The 22,709-nt window shown below is 54.2% G+C and overlaps 1 protein-coding gene, 1 long non-coding RNA gene and 1 other non-coding gene across 3 annotated transcripts; 1 reads left to right on the forward strand and 2 right to left on the reverse strand.

Annotated features, from left to right (window-relative positions):
- The first annotated feature begins 246 nt into the window (after positions 1-246).
- Rac2 (Rac family small GTPase 2) lies at positions 247-12,602 on the forward strand. Its single transcript, XM_021636766.2, has 7 exons — positions 247-421; positions 2,315-2,386; positions 7,711-7,828; positions 8,349-8,411; positions 8,795-8,954; positions 11,400-11,532; positions 11,938-12,602. Exons 1-6 carry the CDS (start codon positions 387-389, stop codon positions 11,528-11,530), a joined length of 579 nt encoding a protein of 192 aa, XP_021492441.1. The 5' UTR covers positions 247-386; the 3' UTR covers positions 11,531-11,532; positions 11,938-12,602.
- A 131-nt stretch (positions 12,603-12,733) lies between these two features.
- On the reverse strand, positions 12,734-18,589 carry LOC132655800 (uncharacterized). Its single transcript, XR_009593657.1, has 3 exons — positions 15,293-18,589; positions 15,128-15,198; positions 12,734-13,421 (listed from the first exon to the last, which is right to left on the reverse strand). It is a non-coding gene; the product is annotated as an uncharacterized LOC132655800 (long non-coding RNA).
- A 3,001-nt stretch (positions 18,590-21,590) lies between these two features.
- Positions 21,591-21,718, reverse strand: LOC132656134 (small nucleolar RNA SNORA17). The gene has a single exon (XR_009594072.1). It is a non-coding gene; the product is annotated as a small nucleolar RNA SNORA17 (small nucleolar RNA).
- Between the last annotated feature and the right edge of the window lie 991 nt (positions 21,719-22,709).

Raw genomic sequence — 22,709 nt, forward strand, 5'->3', positions numbered from 1 at the left:
GTGCTTGCACTTGGGATTGAGGCCAACTGACTTCTTGGAGGATACAGATTCTTAGGGAGCAACTGTGGCCGTGCCCTCGGTCAGGAAGTGAACCTCCAAGCCCAGAGGGTGCCCGGGTTCCTCTTGGAGCCTGTGTCAGGTGCCCTTGGGTGGTCAGGGCACCTAGCACCTGTGGGGCGCCAGGTTCTCTTCCAGACCGCACGCTCCACCCCCTCAAGGCTGTGGGGCAGCCGCTTGGGTAAGTTCCTCTTCCGTTTCCTCCTGCCTCCTGAGCTGGGGTGCTGCTCCTCATTGCGGGGCGTCTCCCAGCCACTCCATACTGTTGGTGTCCACAGCAGCTCTCCTGGCCCCCAACTGTCATCGCTGGCTGCTGGGCCTCAGATGCGATGCAGGCCATCAAGTGTGTGGTGGTGGGCGATGGGTAAGTACCTGGTCAAGTTGCCTCCCACCTGCTACCAAAATGTCTCCGAGACCCTCCCAGGGATACTCACAGGTTCAGGGCTCCCAGGAGGTCTGGGGATAGTCACTTCCTCTCCCAGGGCTCACCAGGAGCATTTGGGGTAGATCTGGTCCGTTCCTTTGTCCTCAGCCCACCCCACTCCGGAAGCCACCTGGGTGGAGGGTCTGGGACTGTGGGTGGGGTGCTGCTCCTTGCCTGCACCCTGAGAGTTGGGGCAGGGCTCCCACAGAGGCCAGCATTAGGCTCCTAGTCACGGTGCAGGTGTGAGGTGAGGAAAAAAAAAAAAAAAACAAACCAACAACTTGACCTTTGGACCTTTATTTCCCAGGTTGACCTGGGCTCTAGTGGCTGGCTTGCTGCTGCTGGGGGACACCGGGGAACTTCCAATCTTTCTGGTTCTCAGTCTGGGGCAAGGCCTCTGCCCCCAGCAGTGGGTTGGGGTAGCTTGAGACAGGTGCCTGGCTGTCCTGCCTGCACTATGTGATTCTATCCCTTGTTGTGGGGAGGATGTAAGGAAGGGGATGTCAGTGAGGAGCGAGAGGGAGCACTGAGGCCAGTGGAAGGGGAGGAGGAGGTGGAAGGGATTGTGGGGACTCCAGAGGGCAGGCTGGCTGCAGCCCTGTTGAGGGCTTGTATTCATTGCCAGGTCTTGGGACCACAGGCTGTCATGAGCCAAGGCCTCGATTTCCTAATGTGCGGTGGGTCGGTTTCCCATGCATTCTAGGCCATTAAGGTGCAGTCCCTCAAGCGCATCTTGGGTCCTGCTAGGTCCATTCTGACACGTCCTAGATACCCAGCTTCAGTCTAAAAGGGGGAGAGACCGAAGCCTTGAGACCTTTTCTGGCTTGGGTCCCAAGGCCACACTTTGGCTCTGCTGGGGGTAGAGCCTCAGCTGACTGTGGCTGCTGGTGGGCCGTTATCTGCTGCAGCTGCCTTGCTCACTTCTGCTTTGTGTCTGATCTGGGGGGGTAGGGTGGCCGGAAGTCAATGGTTCCTAGTCATTCAAAGTTACCTTGGTGGCAGGCTGGGGCTTAAGGGCAGCCTTGTGTGTGTGTGTTGGGGAGGGGGGGAGAGTTGGGGGGAAAAGGCAGGGCAGCCTCTCAGAGTGGGAAGTGACTTAACGGAATAGAGCTGGGGAAGGCCCAGAGCTGTCCCTCCGGCCTCTCGGCTTCCTGCTGAATGACCTGGGTGGCCTCTCAGCTTGGCAGGGAGACATTTTGTCCCATTTCTGTCTCTTACTGTGTGTGGTCACTGGGTCACGGCCCTCTGGATGATTTCTCTTCCCACAAACCCTACCCACCGTCACAGAGTTCAGCTTACAGGTGGGAAGACTGAAGCTCAGAGAAGTTAAGTAATCTGCCTCAGAGTGCAGAGGATTCGAACCCAGGCCTCTCTGGCTTCAAAGAGAGGTTACAGGCATTCCCTAACAGTCGCTGGTTGTCGCAGCCCCTGAGGTACTGGGTTCAGTGTCTTATAAGTATCACTTAATTCACTGGGAAGAAGGAATTGCCCTTGTTGTCTACATGGGGAAACTGAGGTACAAGGCGCTTAGGTGACCTGCCAAGGTTGTGTAGATGGCAAATGGTGGAGCCGGGATCTGAAGCCCAGGAGTGTGACAACCCTGTCCAGGTGTCCAGGGTCCTCTCCCCCGCCTGTGTCTATCACCTGTGCCCAGCACTCCCCAGAAGCATGGCTTACACCCAGGGCTAGGACGGAAGTCAGGATGCGGGGGACTGATAACACAGCCATAGGGTGTCTGGAATTGGGAGCCTGGAGAAAGGGCTCGGGCCTCCCCTTTCCTCAGACACAGCTTGTGACCTCGGGCTCTCCCACTTCTTGTCTCGTGTCTTTCAGAGCTGTGGGCAAGACGTGCCTTCTCATCAGCTACACCACCAATGCCTTCCCTGGAGAATACATCCCTACCGTGTGAGTTCTGCCTGCTCCAGGCGCTTCTCGGGGCTGTCCTCTTTGGGGTCCAGGCGGGATGGTGAAGCTAGAGAGACTCTCCATCTTAGGGGGAAGTGGCTCAGAACTCAGCTGGCAACGCAATGACTTCTGCCAGGGAGGCAGAGGCTCCAGGAGGAAGGGGGACTGTCGGGTGGGAAGGCGTCCTTCAAGCTGGCCGGGAGGAGAAAGTGGGGCGTGGAGGTGAGGGAGGAGAAGGACCTCAGAAACTTAGACGGTAGCAGGTTCTGGAGACCAGCGCGCTGGGGTGAGGCGGTGCTAGCTGCAGTCTGTGGGAGGCCACCAGCTGCCACATGATACAAAAGGAGGAGTGTGCAGGTGTCAGAAGGGACTCGGGCCACCCCGTCACTTACAGGGCACCTCCCTAGTTCTATGCGGGCTCTTCAGGGTCCCTCGGTCTCCCCGTCTATAGACATTACGCACTGTTTGGCTTTTTAAACCAATGCTCCTTAGGCAGGCCTGCCGCAGGACCTTTGCACCAGCTCTTGCCTTGCCGGAAATCCCCTGCTGTGACTTTCTATCTCATTGTGACATCTACACCCTCCAAGCCCATCCTTGGCACCCTCCTGGAAGCCTCTGATCAAGGCTAAAGCCCTGTCATTCTCCAGAGGAGCTTGTCAGATCTCTCCCAGTATCAGTAAGAATGTGGGGGCAGAAAACCATATGGTTTTTTTTTGTTTGTTTGTTTTTTTCTCTCCCCACCTTCTCTACATGGTGGTTGACACACAGCATCTTATACATGATATCTGTGCTTTGAGGTGACGAGGCCCAGGGGAATCATCACAACTAACATCTCGTTAAAAGGCCTATGGTTTAGTGGCCCGGGACCGGATGCAACTAGTGATTGCGTTGGGTTTTCAAGGAAAGGGGGTGTTACAATATCCTGATGGCAGTTACAGGGCTGTTCCTTGGGGCCACTCAGCCTGCCTGGCTTCAGCACCTACCTGGGGCCCTCGTCTTTACCTTCATGGGAGCTCTGCCTGGAACAGGAAGAAGAGGGTATCCACAGGGCTCAGAACTTCCCACAGCATCAAAGGAGCCACCATCCCACCAGTGCCAAACCAAGGCTCTGCTCCAAGTCCTCAGCGTGGCTGTATGCGGATCCCTTTCTGGATCAGGGGGTTCAGCTGCCTCCGATACCTGCCTTAGCTGAGGGACCCAGCAAAGGACAGCCAGAGGGGCGGGGCGGGCCTCTGGATACCAGTCTGTGCCCAGCTGCATCCTGATGTGAGTGAGGCCTCTAGAAACTTCCCTGGGGCACAATGACTCCCGCCACCGGGCTTATAAGGCACCCGGAAGTCAGAGAGGGCTGGCGCTAGACCTGAGCAAGAATGGGAGCCAAGCGGGTTATGGATGAAGGCTCCTGTCATCAGGGTGCATTGACACTGCTCTTGTCCCTGAGTTAAGACCCAATCGTGTCTGGTCCTGGCTTCCCTGGAAGACCCATTTTGATTAAGGATTTCAAAGCAATCACTTTCCCTCTGAACCCGAGCGCCTCCCTTTTCCTTTCTACAAGAGACAGGCCCTGGGCTGGGAGATCTGAGCCTTGTGCACTGCTTTCCTGCATGGTGGTGAGAGATGGAGAGGCTTTCGGTGTCCTGAGGGCCCAGACTGGCAGGCCGCAGTGTTGAACAGTCGCTGAGGTGGCGAGGACCCACAGATCTGTCCCTGATGGATCTCCCTGTGCCTCTGTGGAGGTGGCAGCTGGTAGCTGGCTGCCCTGGGATTTCCTCCTCTGAGAGGAACCTGCGGCCAACAAGGTTGGCACACATAGTCTCAGATGGGGACACCTGCCCGAGAATGGTTCTGTGCTAAGTGCTAGGGGCACAGAGTCATGACAGAAGCCCACATGACTGGCACCATGACACAAGCTCTCATCCTGTCTCCCTGACTCTGTCCAGCTGAAGCCCACCTGAGCTTTGATTTTATAATTTTTCTTCCTTCCTTCCTTCCTTCCTTCCTTCCTTCCTTCCTTCCTTCCTTCCTTTCTTTCTTTCTTTTTTTTTTTTTTTTTTTTGTGGCAGGGTATATAGCCCTGACTGACCTAGAATTCACTATGTAGCCCAGACTGGCCTGTAGCTTGTCACTCTCCTCCTGCCTCAGTCTCCCCAACAGCCAGGTTCCAGGTAAGTTTTGTGGGCTTTTTTATGTTTGTTTGCCAGGTAGTCCAGGCTAGCCTTAAGCTCATTATGTAGGCGAGGATGAACTTGAACTCCCGATCCTCCAGCCTCTACCTCTAGAGTGCTAGCATTACAGATGTGACCCACATCTGGTTTTATCTGGTGCCGAGCTACAGGTCCAGTCCCTAGGTAAATCTTCTTATTTTTTTAAGATGTTTTTCCCTAGATGAACTTTTAAAAGCGGAATTTGGGCAGAGTCACAATGTAGCCAGAGTCCTTCCTAAAGCTCCTCTTTATGCTTAGAACCCAATAGGAGGGGGCATCAGAGCTCCCCAAGTTCCACCTCCTCCGTCCCGTGCCCTCCAGGTGTTCAGTCCAGTCCATGATCCCCTGGGCTCTCTTGGCTCCCTGCCTTGGCTCCCTCTCGGACACCCAGAGAATGCCTCCCTTCCTGACTGTTCCTTCTCTGTGTCTGCAGCAGCCCGTCCCCTCCTGTCCTCTCCCTCTCTTCATCACGCTTAACATTGGACCCACGGAAAACTCTTCAGGGATGGGGCATTGCTGTGCGGGGCCAGGGGGCTGGTGTACATAGTTCATTCCTCATTCTAGGACAGAGTGCCAGTTTCTAGAACGTCACACTGCTGCTGACAGGGGGCAGAGGACCCTGGCTGGGGGTGGAGCCTGCTCTGTCCTCTCCTGGGATGGTACCACAGGCTCAACTCCATAGGGAGGAGAAAACACACTGTGAGATTAGATTATATGGCACTTGAGCTGTGCCTTTCTCGGTGACGCTGGATCTGGTGATTCAGCAGGGCCAGTCTGATCTTCCCTTAGCCAACCTGACACCAGGCCTCCAAGACCCAAATCCTTCTTGAGTCCTCAGCCTGCCTGCCTGCCTAGCCAATCCTCCCACGGCTCCAAGACACCAACCATGGACTCATAGACTCTTCGTTTCTTGAATGTGCCAGCCACCCTCCCTCAGAAGCAGCCAGGGGACCCTTTCAGGGGCGGGGCTTGTCTGTAGCCAGAGGCTAGGCCTCAGAGCCGCCAGGTTAAGTGGAAATTGTCTCTGCCATCCTCACCATCCGTACCATCCCTAGCAGCTATGCTCAGCACAGGGGCTTTTCTGAACTGGGCATAGGACCGACACCCGGCCCTGCTACCTATCACCTGGGACACCTTGGGAAAATCTGTTCCTGCCCATGAGCCTCATTTTCCTATCTAGAAAAGGAGGTGACAGCCAGCCACAGTGATATGAAAGGCTTCTCTGCTCTTCTTAGGAAGGGGAAGTGTGACATCATCAAAGCATGTGCCCTGTCCCTGTGTTGTTTCTTGAACCCGTGCAACTTGTCCTCTAGAGAGACACTGGGTGGAGGAAAAGTGGGGGCATTGACAGTGAGCCTAGGCTCTCAGAGTCTCCCAGTGGGATGATCTGGATGTTTCCTGCCTCCTTGGAGCCCAGTAATGAACCCAGCCATTGGGAAGAGAGAGAGAAGCAGAGAAGCTAGTTGACTGTCCCTGAGCCACTGGGCCTGGACAGGGCAAATCCTGCCTCTCTGTGAATCTAGGCAGTCATCCAGGCTCAGCCAACCCTCCTGCTGGTCATTGCTTGTCTGATAGAGGATGTCATAGGAAGTACTTCCCGTACTTCTGAGCTGACTGGCCTTGGTAAAGACCCTTGACTTCCTGGAGCCTCAGTTTCCTCACCTGTCTCCTGGATCACGTGAGACTTCAAGGCCTAATATATGTAGGATTGCCCCTTTCACTTGGTCTAAGGGAGGTACCAGGAGGGTGCTTTGAAAGGTCCTGACCATTCCCCACCTCCTCCAGGTACCCTTAGAGCCTGGAGGACCCCAAAAGATGGCTGCCTTTACTACAAAGCATCTTGGGAAGATAGAGAGTCCTCATGCCTCCAGCTTGTCAGACACAGCCCAGACACCTGCCTCCCTACTTTGGCCAGTGTGGCCTTCCCGGAGGTTCTTCCAAGGCTCACAAGGGTGGGGCCCAGAGTAGGCATACAGCAGACCTACCGTGTGCCAGCTGGACTGGCCTCAGGGCAGAAAGGAGCGAGCTGTGTCTCCCTGCCCACCCACAGGAGTGTTGGTGGTGGGGTTGACCTGCCGGGGGCAGAGAAGTCTCCACGGAGTGCTCCACGGAGTCCTGGTGAGGGTGGGAGGCAGGCTTGAATAGGTGAGGCCACTTGGGTAAGCTGAAGTAGAGATGGCAGTATAGGCAAGACAGGGCACAGTGAGTCTACTGGACACAGCTTCTCCCCTAGGTTGGTCCCCCATTTGCTGTGTGACCTCAGTGAGTCATGATACCTCTCTGATCCTCGTTTTCACTCCCCTCCCCCCGTGGGAGAGGAAAGTTGTTCCTTTCTCCCAGGAGGGTGACTTGTGGGGTTGTACTTTCTAAAGCCCCCTCCACTCAGTGTAGAGTGCCAGGCTGGACCCTCCCTGGGCTTCAGAGTGTTCCCTGTCCCAGCACTTGCTCACTGGACTCCTGGTCCAGTCTCTGGTCTACACCAGTGCAAGGCCCAGGCAGACATTTTCACTGACTCAAAACTGATGTCTGTCTGTCTGTTCTCTTGAGGAGGCCGTAGTAATTTGTCACAGGAGTGAGGTAGTAGATCAGCAACAGAAGGCTTGGGACATAGTCCCTTCATCTTCCAGGCAGGTCTGGCAGGGCAACAGCTTGCTAACACCGGCCTGGATTGGCTGTGCTTTTTTCCCTGTCTCCTCTTGTCTCCCTTTGGCAGCCTCCCACGTACATCCTTCACTGCTTCCTTCCCTCAGGGTTTCCTTCATGGGGACCCTGCTTAAATCAGGGACAGGCAGTCACTCAAAAGACACTGTGTGATATTCTATCTACGTATCCAACATAGGAGGAAGGAAAAGTTTATTCTGGCGTACCTCAGAGGGAAAAACAGCACAACCTTTCCTAAGGACAAGCGGAGGCAGAAAAATGACCAAGACACATTTTCCTCTTTGTTTACTTGTATTTAAGATGTTTTTAATAGTAGACACATTAGTCGTGAAGCCAGTTGCACAGTGCTGTCTGACTTTGGGCTAGTCCCAGCTCCTCTCTGAGTCTCAGCCTCTGGCCTGGGCTAGAAGTCCCGGGCTCTGAGTTCGAGGCTGACCCTCTCCTTCCTGCTCTCCACAGGTTTGACAACTATTCAGCCAATGTGATGGTGGACAGTAAGCCAGTGAATCTGGGGCTGTGGGACACTGCAGGCCAGGAGGACTATGATCGCCTCCGGCCGCTCTCCTACCCTCAGACGGTACGCACCTCCCTGCCTCTTCGTGTCCCCTGTCTTGACCCTGTTCTGCCGATGACCTTTTCAGGCCAGCGGTACCTGCTCAACCCCGAGTCTCCCTTTGAGGCCCGGGTAGTCCAGGCTAGCCTTAAGCTCATTATGTAGGCGAGGATGAACTTGAACTCCCGATCCTCCAGCCTCCACCTCTAGAGTGCTAGCATTACAGATGTGACCCACATCTGGTTTTATCTGGGGAGCTAGCGTCTCCCCAGACTGTGCTCCCTCAGCCCTGCTGGCCTCTGTGCCCTGAGATGCTAGCCTTTCTCAGTGCATGGCTGTGTGAAGAGCCGGGTCAGTGTGCCTAGTCCTGGGGTGGGCTGGGGACCTGCTGCTGGTAGCTCTCTACCCACAGTGGCAAAGAGAGTGTCCTATATCTCCTGCTATATGGCTGCGCAGTGGGTGGTGGGAGCTGCCCTCTTCCCCACACCCCCACCCCAGACAAGACTCTGGCTTCTCTGTGCCAACCCTGCCCTCCTGTCTTCAGGATGTGTTCCTCATCTGCTTCTCACTGGTCAGCCCGGCCTCCTATGAGAATGTCCGAGCCAAGGTAGGCCTCCAGTGGGCTGGGAGACAAATGCAGGTGGCACTGAGGGAAGGAGAGATTGGCAGTTAAGGTCCATCCTGGGTTAGGAGCGTCCAGGGCAGAGAGTGTCACACAGGGCCCACGAGGGGAGGGTCTCCCTGGGGGCTGGGACAGCAAGCTGTCCCTCTCCCTGCCCAACCTCGTGCCTTCCCTTATCACCACATAACCACTCTTATCTCGATATATATATATATATATATATCTTGGCTTTTAAAAATTTTTTGCTTGCCTGCTCAGATCACACTGTGCCTTGTGACTCTGCTCTGAGACCTCTCTCTGACTTGGTGTCTTGGGCCTCTGTGTCCCCCTCCCCTCTGCTCCCTCTCCCTCTCCCCTCTCCCTGCCAGTGGTTCCCTGAGGTACGGCACCACTGCCCCAGCACCCCCATCATCCTGGTGGGAACCAAGCTGGACCTGAGAGACGACAAGGACACCATTGAGAAGCTGAAGGAGAAGAAGCTGGCTCCCATCACCTACCCTCAGGGCCTGGCACTGGCCAAGGATATTGGTATGGGGCTTGAGCTCAAAGAAGGGAGCTGGAGGTTGGGGGCGCCCGGACACAGCCTCGTCCTAGCGCTGTGTGGTTGAACTCTAGCTGTGCCAGCTGTGTGACCCGGGCTGGTCCCGAGGCCTCTCTGTGCTGGTGTACCTCTGTCAGGAAGGCATAGCAGTAGTGACGGCTTCTGCCATATTGGGTGTCTGGGTAAAATGACTTGTCCCCAGAGCATCACTGCATGGTGGATTCTGTGTTAGCTGGTCAGGGCATCGGCCAGGTGTAGACCTTGAAGCGGGGGGGGGGGGGGGGGATTGGTGGATGGGGAATGAGGTTGCCTGGAGCACAGGCAGTCAAGTCAAACAGCTGTTTCTGAGGGCTTCCTGGAGACGGCATCTCCGCTAGAGACTTGAAGGGTGACTCAATCCTTTGTGTCTGGCCCTCACCTCCCTTTCTCCATCCATCCTGACTCTGCCAGACACTCTTTGCCTCCGAGAACCAGGAAGAGGAGGCTTGAACCTTCAAGGTTGTCTGGCTGGGGAGGGGTGGCCAGGAATAAAAGGAGGGAGGCAGGTGGCTGGGTGGGTGAGGACGCCTCACTCTAGCCAAGCTCTCCATCGGAAGGAGACTGGGCTCTGGGTCTGGCCTCTCCTGTGGTGTCCTCCTGAGGCAGAACTACCAGGTTAGGCCTGGCCCCCACCTAGCCCCGCACCTCTTCCCCTGCAGGAAATGGGAGGGAGGGGCTCTTCACAGGAAGAGAAACCGCAGCCTTCCTGTGACTAGCTGGGTGTCATGGCCTCCTCCCAAGGGGCCTCTCTGCTGCTTCACCCTGGGTCTCTGTTCTAGCCTCACGTTCTGTTCTAGCCTCTAGCTGGGACAGGGCTACCCCAGCCTTTTCTTCTTAACCAGCCTGTCCCCAGATTGGTCTGCACTGATTTGGGGGAACAAACCTGGGACTTTGCACTGGCCAGGCAACTACTCTTATCACTGAGCTACCCGCACCTCACCCTGACCCTTCAGAGTTGCTCCTCCATCTCTGAGGGTACAGTCTGTCACACGGGAATGCTGGGAGCAGAGAGGGAGAACGCTGGCACTCAGCTCACTCTCTCCTTTACGTGCCTTTTAAACATAGGATATTTTTATTTATTCTCTGATAATTTCATCCATGGCAAACGATGTCTCTGGAGCATACCCACCCTGGACCCGCCCCCACCCCACCCCCCGTCCGTCCCCAGACACCAGACATGTGCTCATCTTCCCTTCATGTCCTTTGTATGTGTGTGCTTGGGCTCCTGTGTGTGTGTGTGTGTGTGTGTGTGTGTATGTGTGTCTTTCAGCCTATGACTTCTCTCCTTCCTGAGGCTATTTTGTCCTCTGTGGGGAGCTGAGAAGCTGAGAACTCCTCCCTGACAGCTGTGGTGAGAATGAGCAGGTGAATGCTCCAGCCGAGTGCCCTGGAACCCTGGTTCAGAGTGTCTCACTGGTCACCACAGAGATAGGGAGCCTCAAGGAGTAGAGTCCGTGAGCCCCCACCCAGAGCCATCTCTGGAATAAACTAGTTGGAGGCCAGGGCATTTTGATACTGGCTTCATCTTCTCAGTGGGGACAGAGAGAGCCTAGAGGAACTTTCCAGGAACAAGAAGCACCCTTGTGTGACTGCAGTGTCTGGCTCCCTGAGGCTGCATTTCCTCTTTGCTGCCAGGCCTCGGCTCCCAAGCCCCTGTTTCAGTGGCTTCCCCTTTAGAGGTGACCTCGTCTTCCCGGTACTGCATCTTTGGTCTGTGGCTGCTCTACCCTAGGCCTTTCAGGTCACTGAGGTGGAGAGGCCACTGTTTCCTCATAGCTGTCAGAAGCTCCTGCCCCCATCCTGCCCGAGAGAGAAGAGCAGAAGGCGCCAGAGAGGGCACCAGTCTCGGTTTCTTCCCCTTTCTTTCCTCAGGACTCTGAATCTCCTGGCCTCTCAGTGTCAGGGCTCAGTGTTCAGGTTGCAGGTAGGAGGTCAAGCAAGGCCCTTCCAGGGGCAGGGGCTGTCCTCTGGAGGGCACATAAGCGCTCTCTATTTCTCCTCACTGAGCTGCCCCCGGGCAAACAGGTCCCGCAGTCTCTGCTAACCTCGGTTTCCTCATAAGTTGGGGTGTGACTGAATGATAGATGCCTTGGGGGTGTCGTCAGACCTGCTCAAAGGTGTTAGCTCCAGGAAGAAGGTCTGGGTGACATGCCAGGAGATTCGGTCCTGGAAGCAGGTCCTGTCCTTCCACAGGAAGGGCTATAGTCCTGTCCACCCCACCTGACCCCTATAAACAAAGGGCCTTGTGTCTGGGGGCCTCCGTCTTCCCCTGAGTCCTACAGGAGGAAGATGAAGTACAGAGAGAGATACTTCCCACGTGGGTGACACTCCCACTCGGATGACGGAGCTTCTCCATGACTCAGGCTGATGCTCCCCTGCTGTACCCCCCTCAGATTCAGTGAAGTACTTGGAATGTTCTGCACTCACCCAGCGAGGCCTGAAGACAGTCTTCGATGAGGCCATCCGGGCAGTCCTGTGCCCACAGCCCACACGACAGCAGAAGCGTGCCTGCAGCCTGCTCTAGGGGTACACACTTCTCCTCTGCTGTTGAAAGGGCACCCTGCATTTGGGCTTGGCCCTCAGGCCACTGAGAGTAGTGTAAGACCAGGACAGAGGGTCATGGGTAGGTAGGTAGCCTCAGTTTCCCTTCTTCCTCCTCACTGCCTGTGGAGTGTCTTGTATCTTGAGGGATACAAACCAAGGAAGCCAGAATCTGCCCAGTGACCCAAGCCGGGACACAATGGCTACCAGGCTCTCACTCAGCCCGCTCTTGCCATGAAAGCCTAATGGAACCAGGAAACCCCAACCACCCCCTGGGCAGGATATGTGGGGGAAGGGTGGAGAGCAGTCCTGGGGAAGGGAGAGGTTGGAAGCAGCCCCGGGCTGGGACTGTCTGTACCTGACACTGATCCTCTCCTGTTTCCCTTCCAGGCCTCAGCCCAGTCCTCTGACCCCAATGGTCTTGACCCTCCAGGGCCTCCAACCAAAGCCCAACGATCTGCATGGTGGGGCTGCTGTCCCCTCCGTGTGGTGTTTCTTCCCAGACAGCTGCAGAATTTGCCTATCTCCTCAGTGGAGGTCCCTGGGGATGGGAAGATGCTTATAGGCCACAACCTACCATGAATGTTCCCGTGTTCCCAGGGACCAGAGGGGAACCCCAAGACTCAGCCAGCCATCCTCATGTCATACAGTGCCATACACCCACCTGCTCCAGGCCTTCCTGACTCCCCTCTTGAAGCTTCTGGTCTCCATGGCCTCCAGGTGTCTGCAGGGTCAGGCTCTCTTGCTCCAATACCCCTGCTTGGCCTTGTTGGAATCAACCTCCTTCCCCTGAACCAAAGAGAGAGATGTGGGAGTCTGCTCCTCTCTTCTTCTTTCTCAGAAAAGCGCAGAACAAATCCACTTCTGTAAATCTCTTGTCTGTCCAGCCAAGTGACCCTCTCTCAAGACTTTCTACTGTACTCAAAGCGCCCTGAGCTGTATTTTCTTGAGACTGTCCATCCCACTCTGCCAGCAAGGACAGGAACCACTGCAAATGGAAAGCACATATCTCTTGCTTATGTAGAAAATAAATGTATTGATTTGAGTAGAAATTACCATGGAGTTCAAGAGCAGCTTGATCAAGGCGGAGTTGGGAGGGGGTGGTTTCAGGTGATACCCTGGAGTTTGCCTCCTCGTTCCTTTTGGCTCTGCCTGCTGCTGTCAGGCTCGTTTTCAGGCAGTTGATTCTTGGCATTTGATTCTCTGAGATTCAAGTTCAGGCCAAGAGTCTGCCCCAGGCAGAGTTTTAAAGAAGGGCTACTCTGGTTGGACTGGCTTGTCTTAGGCCCACCTTCAATCAGGCACGTGTGTCAGAGAGACCCTGGGCTGTGGCTGGCCATGAGTTGTGTTGGAGCCAGTAGAGGTGACCCCAAGAGGCTGGGGTACAGGGTGGGTGTGGGGAGGATACATTCTCAAGGGGAAACCATCTTTCTAGAACTGGGTGTCTAGAAGCTAGGGATCCATAACCTCGACCGTCAGAGTAAGTGTCCATCCTGCCATTGCTAGAGACATTTTAGTCCCAGCCGGCACTGAGAAAAACACCTGGCCTTTTCCGTTTGTATTTTAGAGAAAACTTTATCATACAGCCTGAGCTGACCTCAGACCCGCCATCCCCCTGCCTCAGCTTCCTAAATGCTGGCATTACAAGTGCACACCTCTATGCCTGGTTGAAATTTTTACTAGAGAGTTTAGGCTGCTATGGAAGTTGATGAGGCGCCTGTATCAGGCACCCCGGGGCCTGGCCCTGAGACAGTCCCACCTTGGTCTTCACCTGAATTACACAGATCCACTGGCACAGGCATGACACTGCCTGAAGTTCCCAGTCCTTCTCCCAACAGGCTTTCGTTGACCTGTCTGCGTTAGGTGTTGCCATACTGTCAGGAGTTGGTGACAAATAAGAGTTGTATTAAGAGTCATGTTGTGTTCCACCCATCCCCCTCACCCTCCCATCCCTACTAGGGTCTGAGGCTGAGAGGAAATATCTCACCCTGACAGCCTGGAGGGCCAGCTCCAGCCAAGGAGTGCTCAGCCTCTCCATTTTCTGTCTCATAGATCTAGTGCCACCCCCAGCGCCACAAACCACTACGCTTAAGGGACTCCACCTCTGGAGGGGCTTGGCACATGGGGGAGGGAGCATGTCTGTTCTTAGCTTAGCAAACATGACGACGGTAATGTTTCAAGGCATTTCTCTGACACAGAAAGAAAGATATTAAATCCATACGTGCTGGGTGATCCAACATGGTTGCAAGGACCTGAACTCCCTTCCCCTCCCAGTCAGGTCAGGGTGTTAAGGGCTTGGGGTGCCCCCATTAGTTAGCCAGAGTCCAAGGGTCCCTCTTTTAGCTCCCTGCTTCTTTTCTTTGCTTCTTTTCAAGCGAAGGCTTACATGATTCAAATCAGCAGATCAAAAAACGAAGCCACTCAAACTCAAACCCCTCCTTCCTGGAGACCACAGAAAAGAAACTCTGGGCTGTACCCCAGAGCCTTTGTTTGCACCGTTACCCCCACAGCCCCTGTCACACCCTTGACAGCCTGTTTCGTTCTGATCTCAGCTCCCCCCTTACGCTGAGCTAAGTCCCTGCTACTTTTGCAATCTGGGTGAACCTTGATTTCAGTTCCTTGAATAAGAGGCCAAGAACCTAGAAAACCCTTACCAGACCCTGGCTCACCGGTAACACTCCCCACACGCCACCTTCCTTCTCACTCTGTTGCCCATCTGCCCACCATCCTGGGCCCTCCCCCCTCCCCTGGGGCTCCTTAAACTCCCTTGTGTGATGCTTGTGTGGGTTCCTGCTGTGGGTGTTCAGCATCCCCCCCCAAGCTGCCCTGGGGTCCTTGCTTTTACACTAAGAGTAATGCCTTGAAATGCCACCCCTCCCCACACACAGCACATCAAATCTCAGTCTCCCCTCCCCCCAGATCAGGTCATTTGGGGTGCTGCTGGCCATTGCAGAGGAGGAAACAGGCCCTGGGAAGCCTAGGAGTCAGTGCTTGGTGAACAGAGCAAGCTCATCCTTCCCACCCCTTCTGCCCCTCCCTCCCTCCTTTCACCACTCTGCTCTCTTTGCCTACAGAATCCCAGCTTGGGGCAGGGCAGCAGTGCCCTTAGCATTTGACAAACTACTTGTTTTCAGAGAGAGGAAAGGCTGGAAAGATGGCTCAGCAGTTAAGAGTGCTTGCTGCTCTGTCAGAGGACCGAAGGTTTTGTTCCTAATTCCAGCTCCAGGGGATACGATGCCCTCTTTTGGTTTCTGTGGGCACCTGCACCTATGTGCACTCTTGGGCCTCTGAGGTCACATCATTTTATCCAACCACACACAAGGAGCATCAGTCAGAAGAGGCAGCTACTTGGGAGAAAAATAACAGACGTGGTCTCCACTGTCCTCTGAGCTGTCCCTCTCTACGCTCTGAACACCGATGGGATGTCTGGGGCGGCTGCTGCCATCTTGTGAGCATGAAGCACAGCATAAACAGTAGAAGCCAACTGCCCAGATTGGAGGACAGAAATACAAACTGGGGCCTGGGGCTGTTAGCCTAGGCCAGACATGTTTTGGCAATGAATGACGGAGGAAACACTTACTTGTTTTTTGCCACAGTTGGCCAAACTTCCTGGTGATGTAGCTGAGGCTGTGGGGGAGGATCAGAGGCCTCCTGGGCAGAAACGGCAAGCTGTGAGCAGCTGAGGAGACCGTTTTGAAGTAGGAAGAAGTACTGGGTAGGCACAGTAGCCTCTCAGAGCACCCACCTGGTGCCAGACCACACGGTGTCTTGGATGCGATCCCTTGCCAGAGCAGCCACGTTGCTGGATTAAAATTCCTCTACAGCGGGGAGCTGTTCACGTCATGGTGGGCCAGGACGCAGACACGGGAACACTGCTGCTTGGCTGAATTTCTCCTCCTTTTATTCCATTCAGACCCCAGCCCCATGGGACGGTGCCCTCTTTCCACATTCAGGCTGGGTTTTACCCATCTGTTAGTCCTCTGGAAAACCCTCACAGACACATGCTCAGAGGCACGCCTCCAACCTCTAGATGAGCAGTTCTCAAGCTGTGGGTTGTGACCCCTGTGGTGGTTAAGCGAGCCTTTCACAGGGGTCTCGGATCAGATATCCTTCACATCAGATATTTACGTCATGATTCACAACAGTAGCAAAATTACAGTCATGAAGTAGCAATGGAATAATTTTATTGGGGGGGTCACCACACCATGAAGAACTGTATGTATTAAAGGGGCACAGCCTTAGGAAGGAGTGGGAAACCCCTGCCCTAGATGACTCACCTCCAGTCAAGTGACAGCGAATGTAAGCTACCACAAACATGGATCCTGGCCTCACCTGTAAGCTCTGCAGAGGCCTCTAGAATGCCCCGCACGTTTGCACACACAAACACACACACACACACACACACACACACACACACACACACACACACACCTTCAATGGCAGGCTCTTCTTCGCAAAGCTCCCTGTCTCGGTAGCTTCCTTCACACCCCAGCTCTTTCTGCCCTGGGGTTCAGTGCGAGCTCTTCCTCCTCCCCCTGGGAAAGGCCAGCCCCCAGCACCTCTGACCCCTGGTCTCCTCCATCTCCCTGCCTTGGTCATTACTGGCGGCTGTAATTTGGCATTTATGAGTAGGGCTTTGCCCTGGTGCTTCCCCCAGACTGGAAGGGACCTGGTTGTCTTTTTCCATGTTTAAAACTAAGCCCCTAGCTAGTGCTGGGTATCTTAACACACTGCATGATGTGATTTATACAAATGAGGGAATGGATGAAAGAATATACTTAATTGATAGACACAGAAAGAGAGAGTATGAGAGAGAGGACCAGCCATGCCCATAACCTACTGAAACAGCCTTCCCACTGCCCACCAAGGTATACCCATGCGTATGAGCCATCTTGTGGGTGCCATGCCCTCTAAGTGCCCCCTGACTGTCTCAGCTACTGACATGTGAGAGAGAAGAGCTGCCTGGATGAACCCAGCCACCCCAGAACAGTGAGGAAGAGTAGCACATCTGCCTGTGTCTGCGCCCGGGTCTGGAGAGCATCCCCGGCTGCTCCTTTGATCTCTGTCTCTCCACCCACATCTGACTCCACACAGGCTTCGCAGGGTGTCAGGAAAAGGAATAATGGGCCCTGCAGAAGGAGAGGCAGAGCTGGGAGGTGTCCGGATAGGACCCCGAAAGAAGGCAAAAGACCACTAGGCATAGAAGAATACTGGCTTCTACCCACTGCCTGTGTTCCCATCTGGCTGTGCTAAGACCAGACACACAGAAAGGAATGCTTACCAGCCCTTTCTCACCAGGGGCTCAGAAGCCAGGGAGAAACAGACCCATGGGTACCCCTGCCCTTGTGGTTTGATCCGCACGTCAGAGTCTTCTGTGCAGAAAGGCAGAGCCCTGGCCTGAGGGTCAGCACACCGTGGGTTGGTACATTTACCCCGACCCTGCAGAAAGGCAGCCGAGAATCAACGACAGAAGAAACGAAAACAAAAAACATCTATTTGCAGAGGAATGGGAGACAGCCATCACCCTAAATCGTGGTGGGAGAGCTACATAGCAAGAGGATGGTTGAAGGGCAGGTCTCGGGGCATGCTGGGAAGAGGGAAGTATAGCCACTGTTGCAGATGAAAACGATACAAAACAACCAGCTCCTGGAAGTCCAGGAAGGCGGCTGCTGGATCCAGACATAGCAGGCTATTGGATACTGTGATGGTGTAGGTCATTGAAATAATGGGTGGCTGGGGAGCCTGCTTCAGGTGCAGTTGGATTGCCAAGTCCTTACTCCCTGCTGTGGAGCCACCCAGCCTTGACCTTGGCAGGGAAAAAAAAAATCATGAGCCAGGGAGCCCAGGCCCCAGGAGTACCTGCTTCATTCCGGCAAGCCCGGGTGACAGCCCACACTGGATTTGGAAGATGTGGGTGTGATTCCATTCAGCAAATCCCCGCAGGGACAACCTAGCCAAGATACACCATTTAAGGGAAGAAAGATTCCTTTTGGCTCACGGTTTCAAAGGCTTTGACCAGTGCTTGGTCAATTCCTCCCTTTTAGGCCTGTAGCAAGGCGGGAACACCACAGAGGAGGGACGAGGCGGAGGACACCTTGCTCATCTCAGCAGCCAGATAAAGAGGAGGGGGCCAGGACCAAGATGGACCCTCTGAGCCACAGTCCCAGTGACCCGCTTCCTCCCCTTGGGCCTCCCTTTGCACAGTTCCGCTTCCCAACAGTCCCTCTCAAATTAGACTCTCAACGGATTCAATCAGCGCTCACGTCAGAGGCTCCACCGTGTAATTGTTTCTTCACTAATTTCTTAGGTGTCTCTCGATTCCGTCAGCTTGACAGTCGACATTAACCCGTGCGGTGCCAGCCTGTGCCGGTCTGACGAACTCACACATTCCCTCAGACCGCACTCGATCTTCAAATAAAGACGGTTGCGAGAATGTGACTCTACTCAATGCGGCTGCCCTGTGCGCAGCGGCGGCCGCACGGAGGCTCTCTCCAAGAGTCTCAGCAATCTCAGTGTCAAGCAACAGTCCAAACGGAAACTGAGAGTCAAAGCAGGTTTACAAAAGCCAAAAACATGTGACCTCACACAGCAAACACCCTCACTCTTTCGGGGTGAACAGGAGAACAGAAAAGAGGCCAGAGAACCAACAGGGAGATCAAATCCTGCATAGCCCTGTTTTGCGTCCAGGGGCACACGGTGACATGATGTGAGCTTCAAGGTGTGTGCTCACTGCTCTGGCCTTGCTGGCCTTAGTGCACGTGACCTCTCCCCTGGGCTTGGCTCTGCTCACTGCCCATGGTTTTCCTCCGCAGCCTTTTCAGGTCTCTGTCGTCTCCGGACCTGCGAGATCTCTGCTGCACCTTCAGCTCTCTCCTCACAATTTCCCACACTGCCCTCCTGGGGGCTGAGCCGGCTACACCTCAGCTGGCCTCTCCCAGGCTTGCCTTTTGCCCCGACCCTCGGGACCTAGTTATTCGTGGGGGCAAAGGGGGTCAATCCTGGAAAAGATGGGCGAGAGAGAGAAAGGACACAAGCAGACGGTTGCCGGTCAAGTGTCAGCTTTATTGAGCTTTGGTATTTCTTTTAAAGCACGGTTCTGGCAGGGCGGGGGAGAGGGGGGAGAAAAGGGGAGTAGTAGTGGAAAAATACCAAGGCCCTTGGTGGGGAGGTGGGAAGTTCCCAAGGCTAAGAAGGTGGGTTAAAGAGTTACAAGGCCCAAAGATAACATCTGTGGTCACGGATGTGTCCCAAAGCAAACAGTTTTGGGAACAATGGGTCGTAAGAAACTATGGCCTGCTGGCATCCGGTGCTTATCTGGCAGTCCAGGCCCTTAGGAAGGGTCCCAGGGCTTAGTTCCCAACAGCCTTTGAAATCTGGGTGAGTGCCTCCGTGATCTTACAACTCTTCCACGCTTGTAAAACCAATGTCGTCTGAATGGCACAAGGTCCGTCACCAACTCAAAGAAGCTGGTCCCTTCTGGACCATGGCTGAGGTAGCCTCTAAGTGCCTGGGCAGACGAACATGGTGAAATGAATCCTGGGAAAGCTTTTTTGTTTTGTTTTGTTTTTTAACTTTCTGTTGACTCTTTGTGATTTTCACATCATGCACCCCAATTCCACTCATCCCCCCTCTCCTTGTACCTGCCCTTCACCCTTGCAATCTCTCCTCCAACAGAGAGAGAAAAAAAATCTCATTGTGGGAGCTGTAGTGTGTCACATTCTGTCCCACAGCATACCACTTTGTCCATGCTTCTTTGCTTGCAAATGTTCACTGCAGTGATTCATTGGTCTAGTTCAAGGCCTCTGTCTTCTGCTGCTCTCTCAATAATGGAACCTCACCGGGACTCCTCTCAGTTGTTGCCCTGTGTCTCGGAGGTTCTGTAGTTTTGGATCTGTAGAATCAGCCCCTTCGTGCAGTCCGGCAGTTCATCAGTGGAGTAGGTGTTGGAGTGGGCCAATTCAAAGCCCTGGATCTGGGCTTGAGCATTATCCGAGATGGTCAGCTCACTGGCTCTCCTGCTCTATGCCCTCGGGGCCAGCTCACCAGCAACCCCTGCAACCAGAGCCAGCTCTACCCTGCTGCCCAGGTCAGGTGCAGGCCCCACCCTCCTGAGTGTTATAGCTGGCGAGGGACATGGAGAGCTCTCCCACTCTCATGATTCCGGGGCCAGTTCTCCCACCTGCCATAGATGGTGAGGGACAGGGAGGGAAGGTGCTCGTCCATGCCATCACCCAGCAGACAACAGACTGGGCCAGCTCTATTGTGAGGTGCAGGCCCCGCTCTTCCTAGTGCTGCAGCAGGTGAGGGATAGGAACAGCTCTCCTGCTCTCATGGCACTATTGGGACCAACTTTCCTGTCCATCACTGGTAGTGAGGACAAAACTCGGGGGAGGGATTCTCTCCCTCATTGCTGCCACTGCACAGCAGAGAAGAGGCAGGGTCTGCTCTCCTAACCTCATGCCCTCCTGACTGGTTCACCTGTAATCCCTACATCTAGGGCCAGCCCTACTGTGATGCCCACTGAGGTACAGGGCTTTCTCTCCTGAGGGCTGCAGCTGGTGAGGGGCAGGGCCAGGTCTCCTGCTCTTATGAGCCCCGGGCCAGGTCTCCTACCTGCTGAACGTGGTGAGGGGAGAGGTGGAGGGACTCTCCCCTAAAGTGGAAGTCTCTGGTTTCTTCGAAGACTCGGTTTTGTCATGTGATGTTTTGCCGCAAGCTGGGCATGTGATGTTTTGCTGGAGGTTGGCTTGTGAGAGGGCACATGCTGTTTGGCAGTGAGCTCTCTAATGCGAGGGGCATGGCTTTGGCCCGCTGAGAGTATCAGTGGGTGGACTCTGAGGAGAGGAGATATATACAGGGACGCACAGCGAGGTATCGCTTTTTAGATCACTGAGCTGATCTTTGTGCTTTGACATTTGACTCCAGAGAGAGAAATGTTCCAGGGAATGTCTTGAGGCAATCCAACTGAGTCTTGCGGCTTTCTCTGACTCCTGATTTTCTGAATTGTGCTGATCTGTGTTGCTGCTTATTGTCAGCCTTTGGATTGAGCTGCTGGTGTCCTGACAACTGAGTTTGGTAATCCCCTAAGGACCCATGGACCCTCATCAGCAGGAAGTAGATAAAAGAGATCTACAGCCCTTTCCCCAACTAATCGCCTATCTAAGGTGATGGTGGTGGGGGGATGGTTGGAAAGGAGGTAAAGGTGTTTAAGAACACCAAAGAAAGTATGTTTGGTGAAAAATCCTAAGCCTACACTCTCCCCAGTTCATGCCACCACAAGCGAGACAAGTGGTAAGTCCAGCAATACCAGGATGCCCAAGAGAGGGAGAGGGCCACTTCTACACAGCTCTCAGACATCAACATGTCCCTGCCTGGCCTTTGGTGGTAACAGACCCCTGCTGCTGCAGGGCCACATATCCAGATGCTGGCCCAGGTGACAGCACTGGCCAGGGCCACCATGGTCCCAGGTGGCATCACCAGCTACTCACATCAGGCTGTTCCTCACTATCTTCGAGTCTCCAGTTCCCCCTCTCTTCATTGTGCACACATCCTTCTGCTTCTCTTTCTCTCCCATCTCTCCACCACCTACTTGCCCCTCTTAGTGGTGTTCAGGGTCTCTGAGTGTCTGGGGTCATCTCAGGAGTGGTCTTAGGAGTAGTCTGTCCAGCTTGTGTATTATGGCACCCGGTAGGGGTCATCTTGGGTGTGGTCTGTACCCCCAGGCCTGCATGGCACTGAACTGGTGGCCATTTCAGGCTAGTTCCCTGTCCAGGCCCCATGGTGCTGGTCTGGTGGTTGTCTGAGGTTTACTCCTTGCCCGGCCTCACCCAAGTGTTCCCTTGAAAGAGTTGTTTATCTCCGGCTCACTCCCACCTAGTGACCACAGTCTCTAGTCGCCAGCCTGCTTCCCATCCTGGTAGCCCATCTGGTCCTGCCTGGTGCCAGACAGCGGTGCCAGACAGAGTTGTTTATCTCGGGCTAGCTCCCTGTCTGGACCCCTGGTTCTGGACTGATGGTCTTCTCAGGCAGGATTTTTTTCAGGGAACGTTAGGCTACTAATCATTCAGATGTTCACAGGTCAGAACACTGGGCGTAGGCACAGCCTCTCTCCTCTCTGCCTCCTACTGACGCACATACGACACACAGCCACACCCATGAGTTCTTTTACAGAGTCTTCCTGGACTCTCCCACAATGCCTGAGGTCTGACCAATTCTGGAGATGGCCTCAAGGCATTTTTTTTTGTCCTGTTATTCAGATACAGGGTTTTGGCTTCCTTGTTGTTGCTGGGTTTTGTTTGTTTTTGTTTTTTGAGGCAGGTTCTTTCTGTGTAGCCTTGGCTGGCTTTGTAGACCAGGTTGGCACTGAACTCAGAGGCACAGGAGCCCTGTGCCTCCCAGGGCTGGCATTAAAGACACATGCCACTATGCCCAGCTATACCTTCAATGATGTGAATCTCTTTAGTGATCCATTCCTCAAGTAGAGCCAGCTTTAACTGCCCCTTTTCGGAGCAACCTGCAAGGTTTTCAAATCCTTCTCCCAGTCAGTACCACCAATATGGCTAAAAGCAGCTGGCAATCACCCCGCTGTAGCCTGAATGTTGAAATGCCTTAAAGTTTTCTCTGTCAGAGTAATTAGTTGACCGTTTTAAAGCTTAGCCTCACAAAATCTCAGGGCATAGATAAAACAGAGATAGTCCTTTGACATAGGAAACCTAAGTCAAGTGTGGTCTAGTTTCCAGTAGCACCCATGTTCCCATGGGAAACCTGATGGGTACTGACTCTGTCCACATCTGTCTTAGTTAGGGTTTCTATTGCTATCGTAACATACTGTGATCAAAAACAAACTGGGGAGCAAATTGTTTATTCACTCATAGTTCCATATGGCTGGGATTCAAGCAGGGCAGGAACCTAGAAGCAGAAGCTGATGCAGAGGCCATGGGGGTGCTGCTTACTGGCTTTCTCTTCATGGTTTGCTCAGTCTTATTTTTTTTACAGAACCCAGGAGGACCAGCCCACCACCCACTATGGGCTGGACCTTCTCCTAACAACTGCCAAAATGCCCTACGGCCAGATCTCACGGAGGCATTTCCTCAACTGAGAAACCTTTTAAATCACCCTAGCTTGTGTCAAGTTGATGTAAAACTAACCAGCACAGTTGACCT

Source organism: Meriones unguiculatus, chromosome 8 (genome assembly GCF_030254825.1).
Source record: "Meriones unguiculatus strain TT.TT164.6M chromosome 8, Bangor_MerUng_6.1, whole genome shotgun sequence".
Taxonomy (NCBI): Eukaryota; Metazoa; Chordata; class Mammalia; order Rodentia; family Muridae; genus Meriones; species Meriones unguiculatus.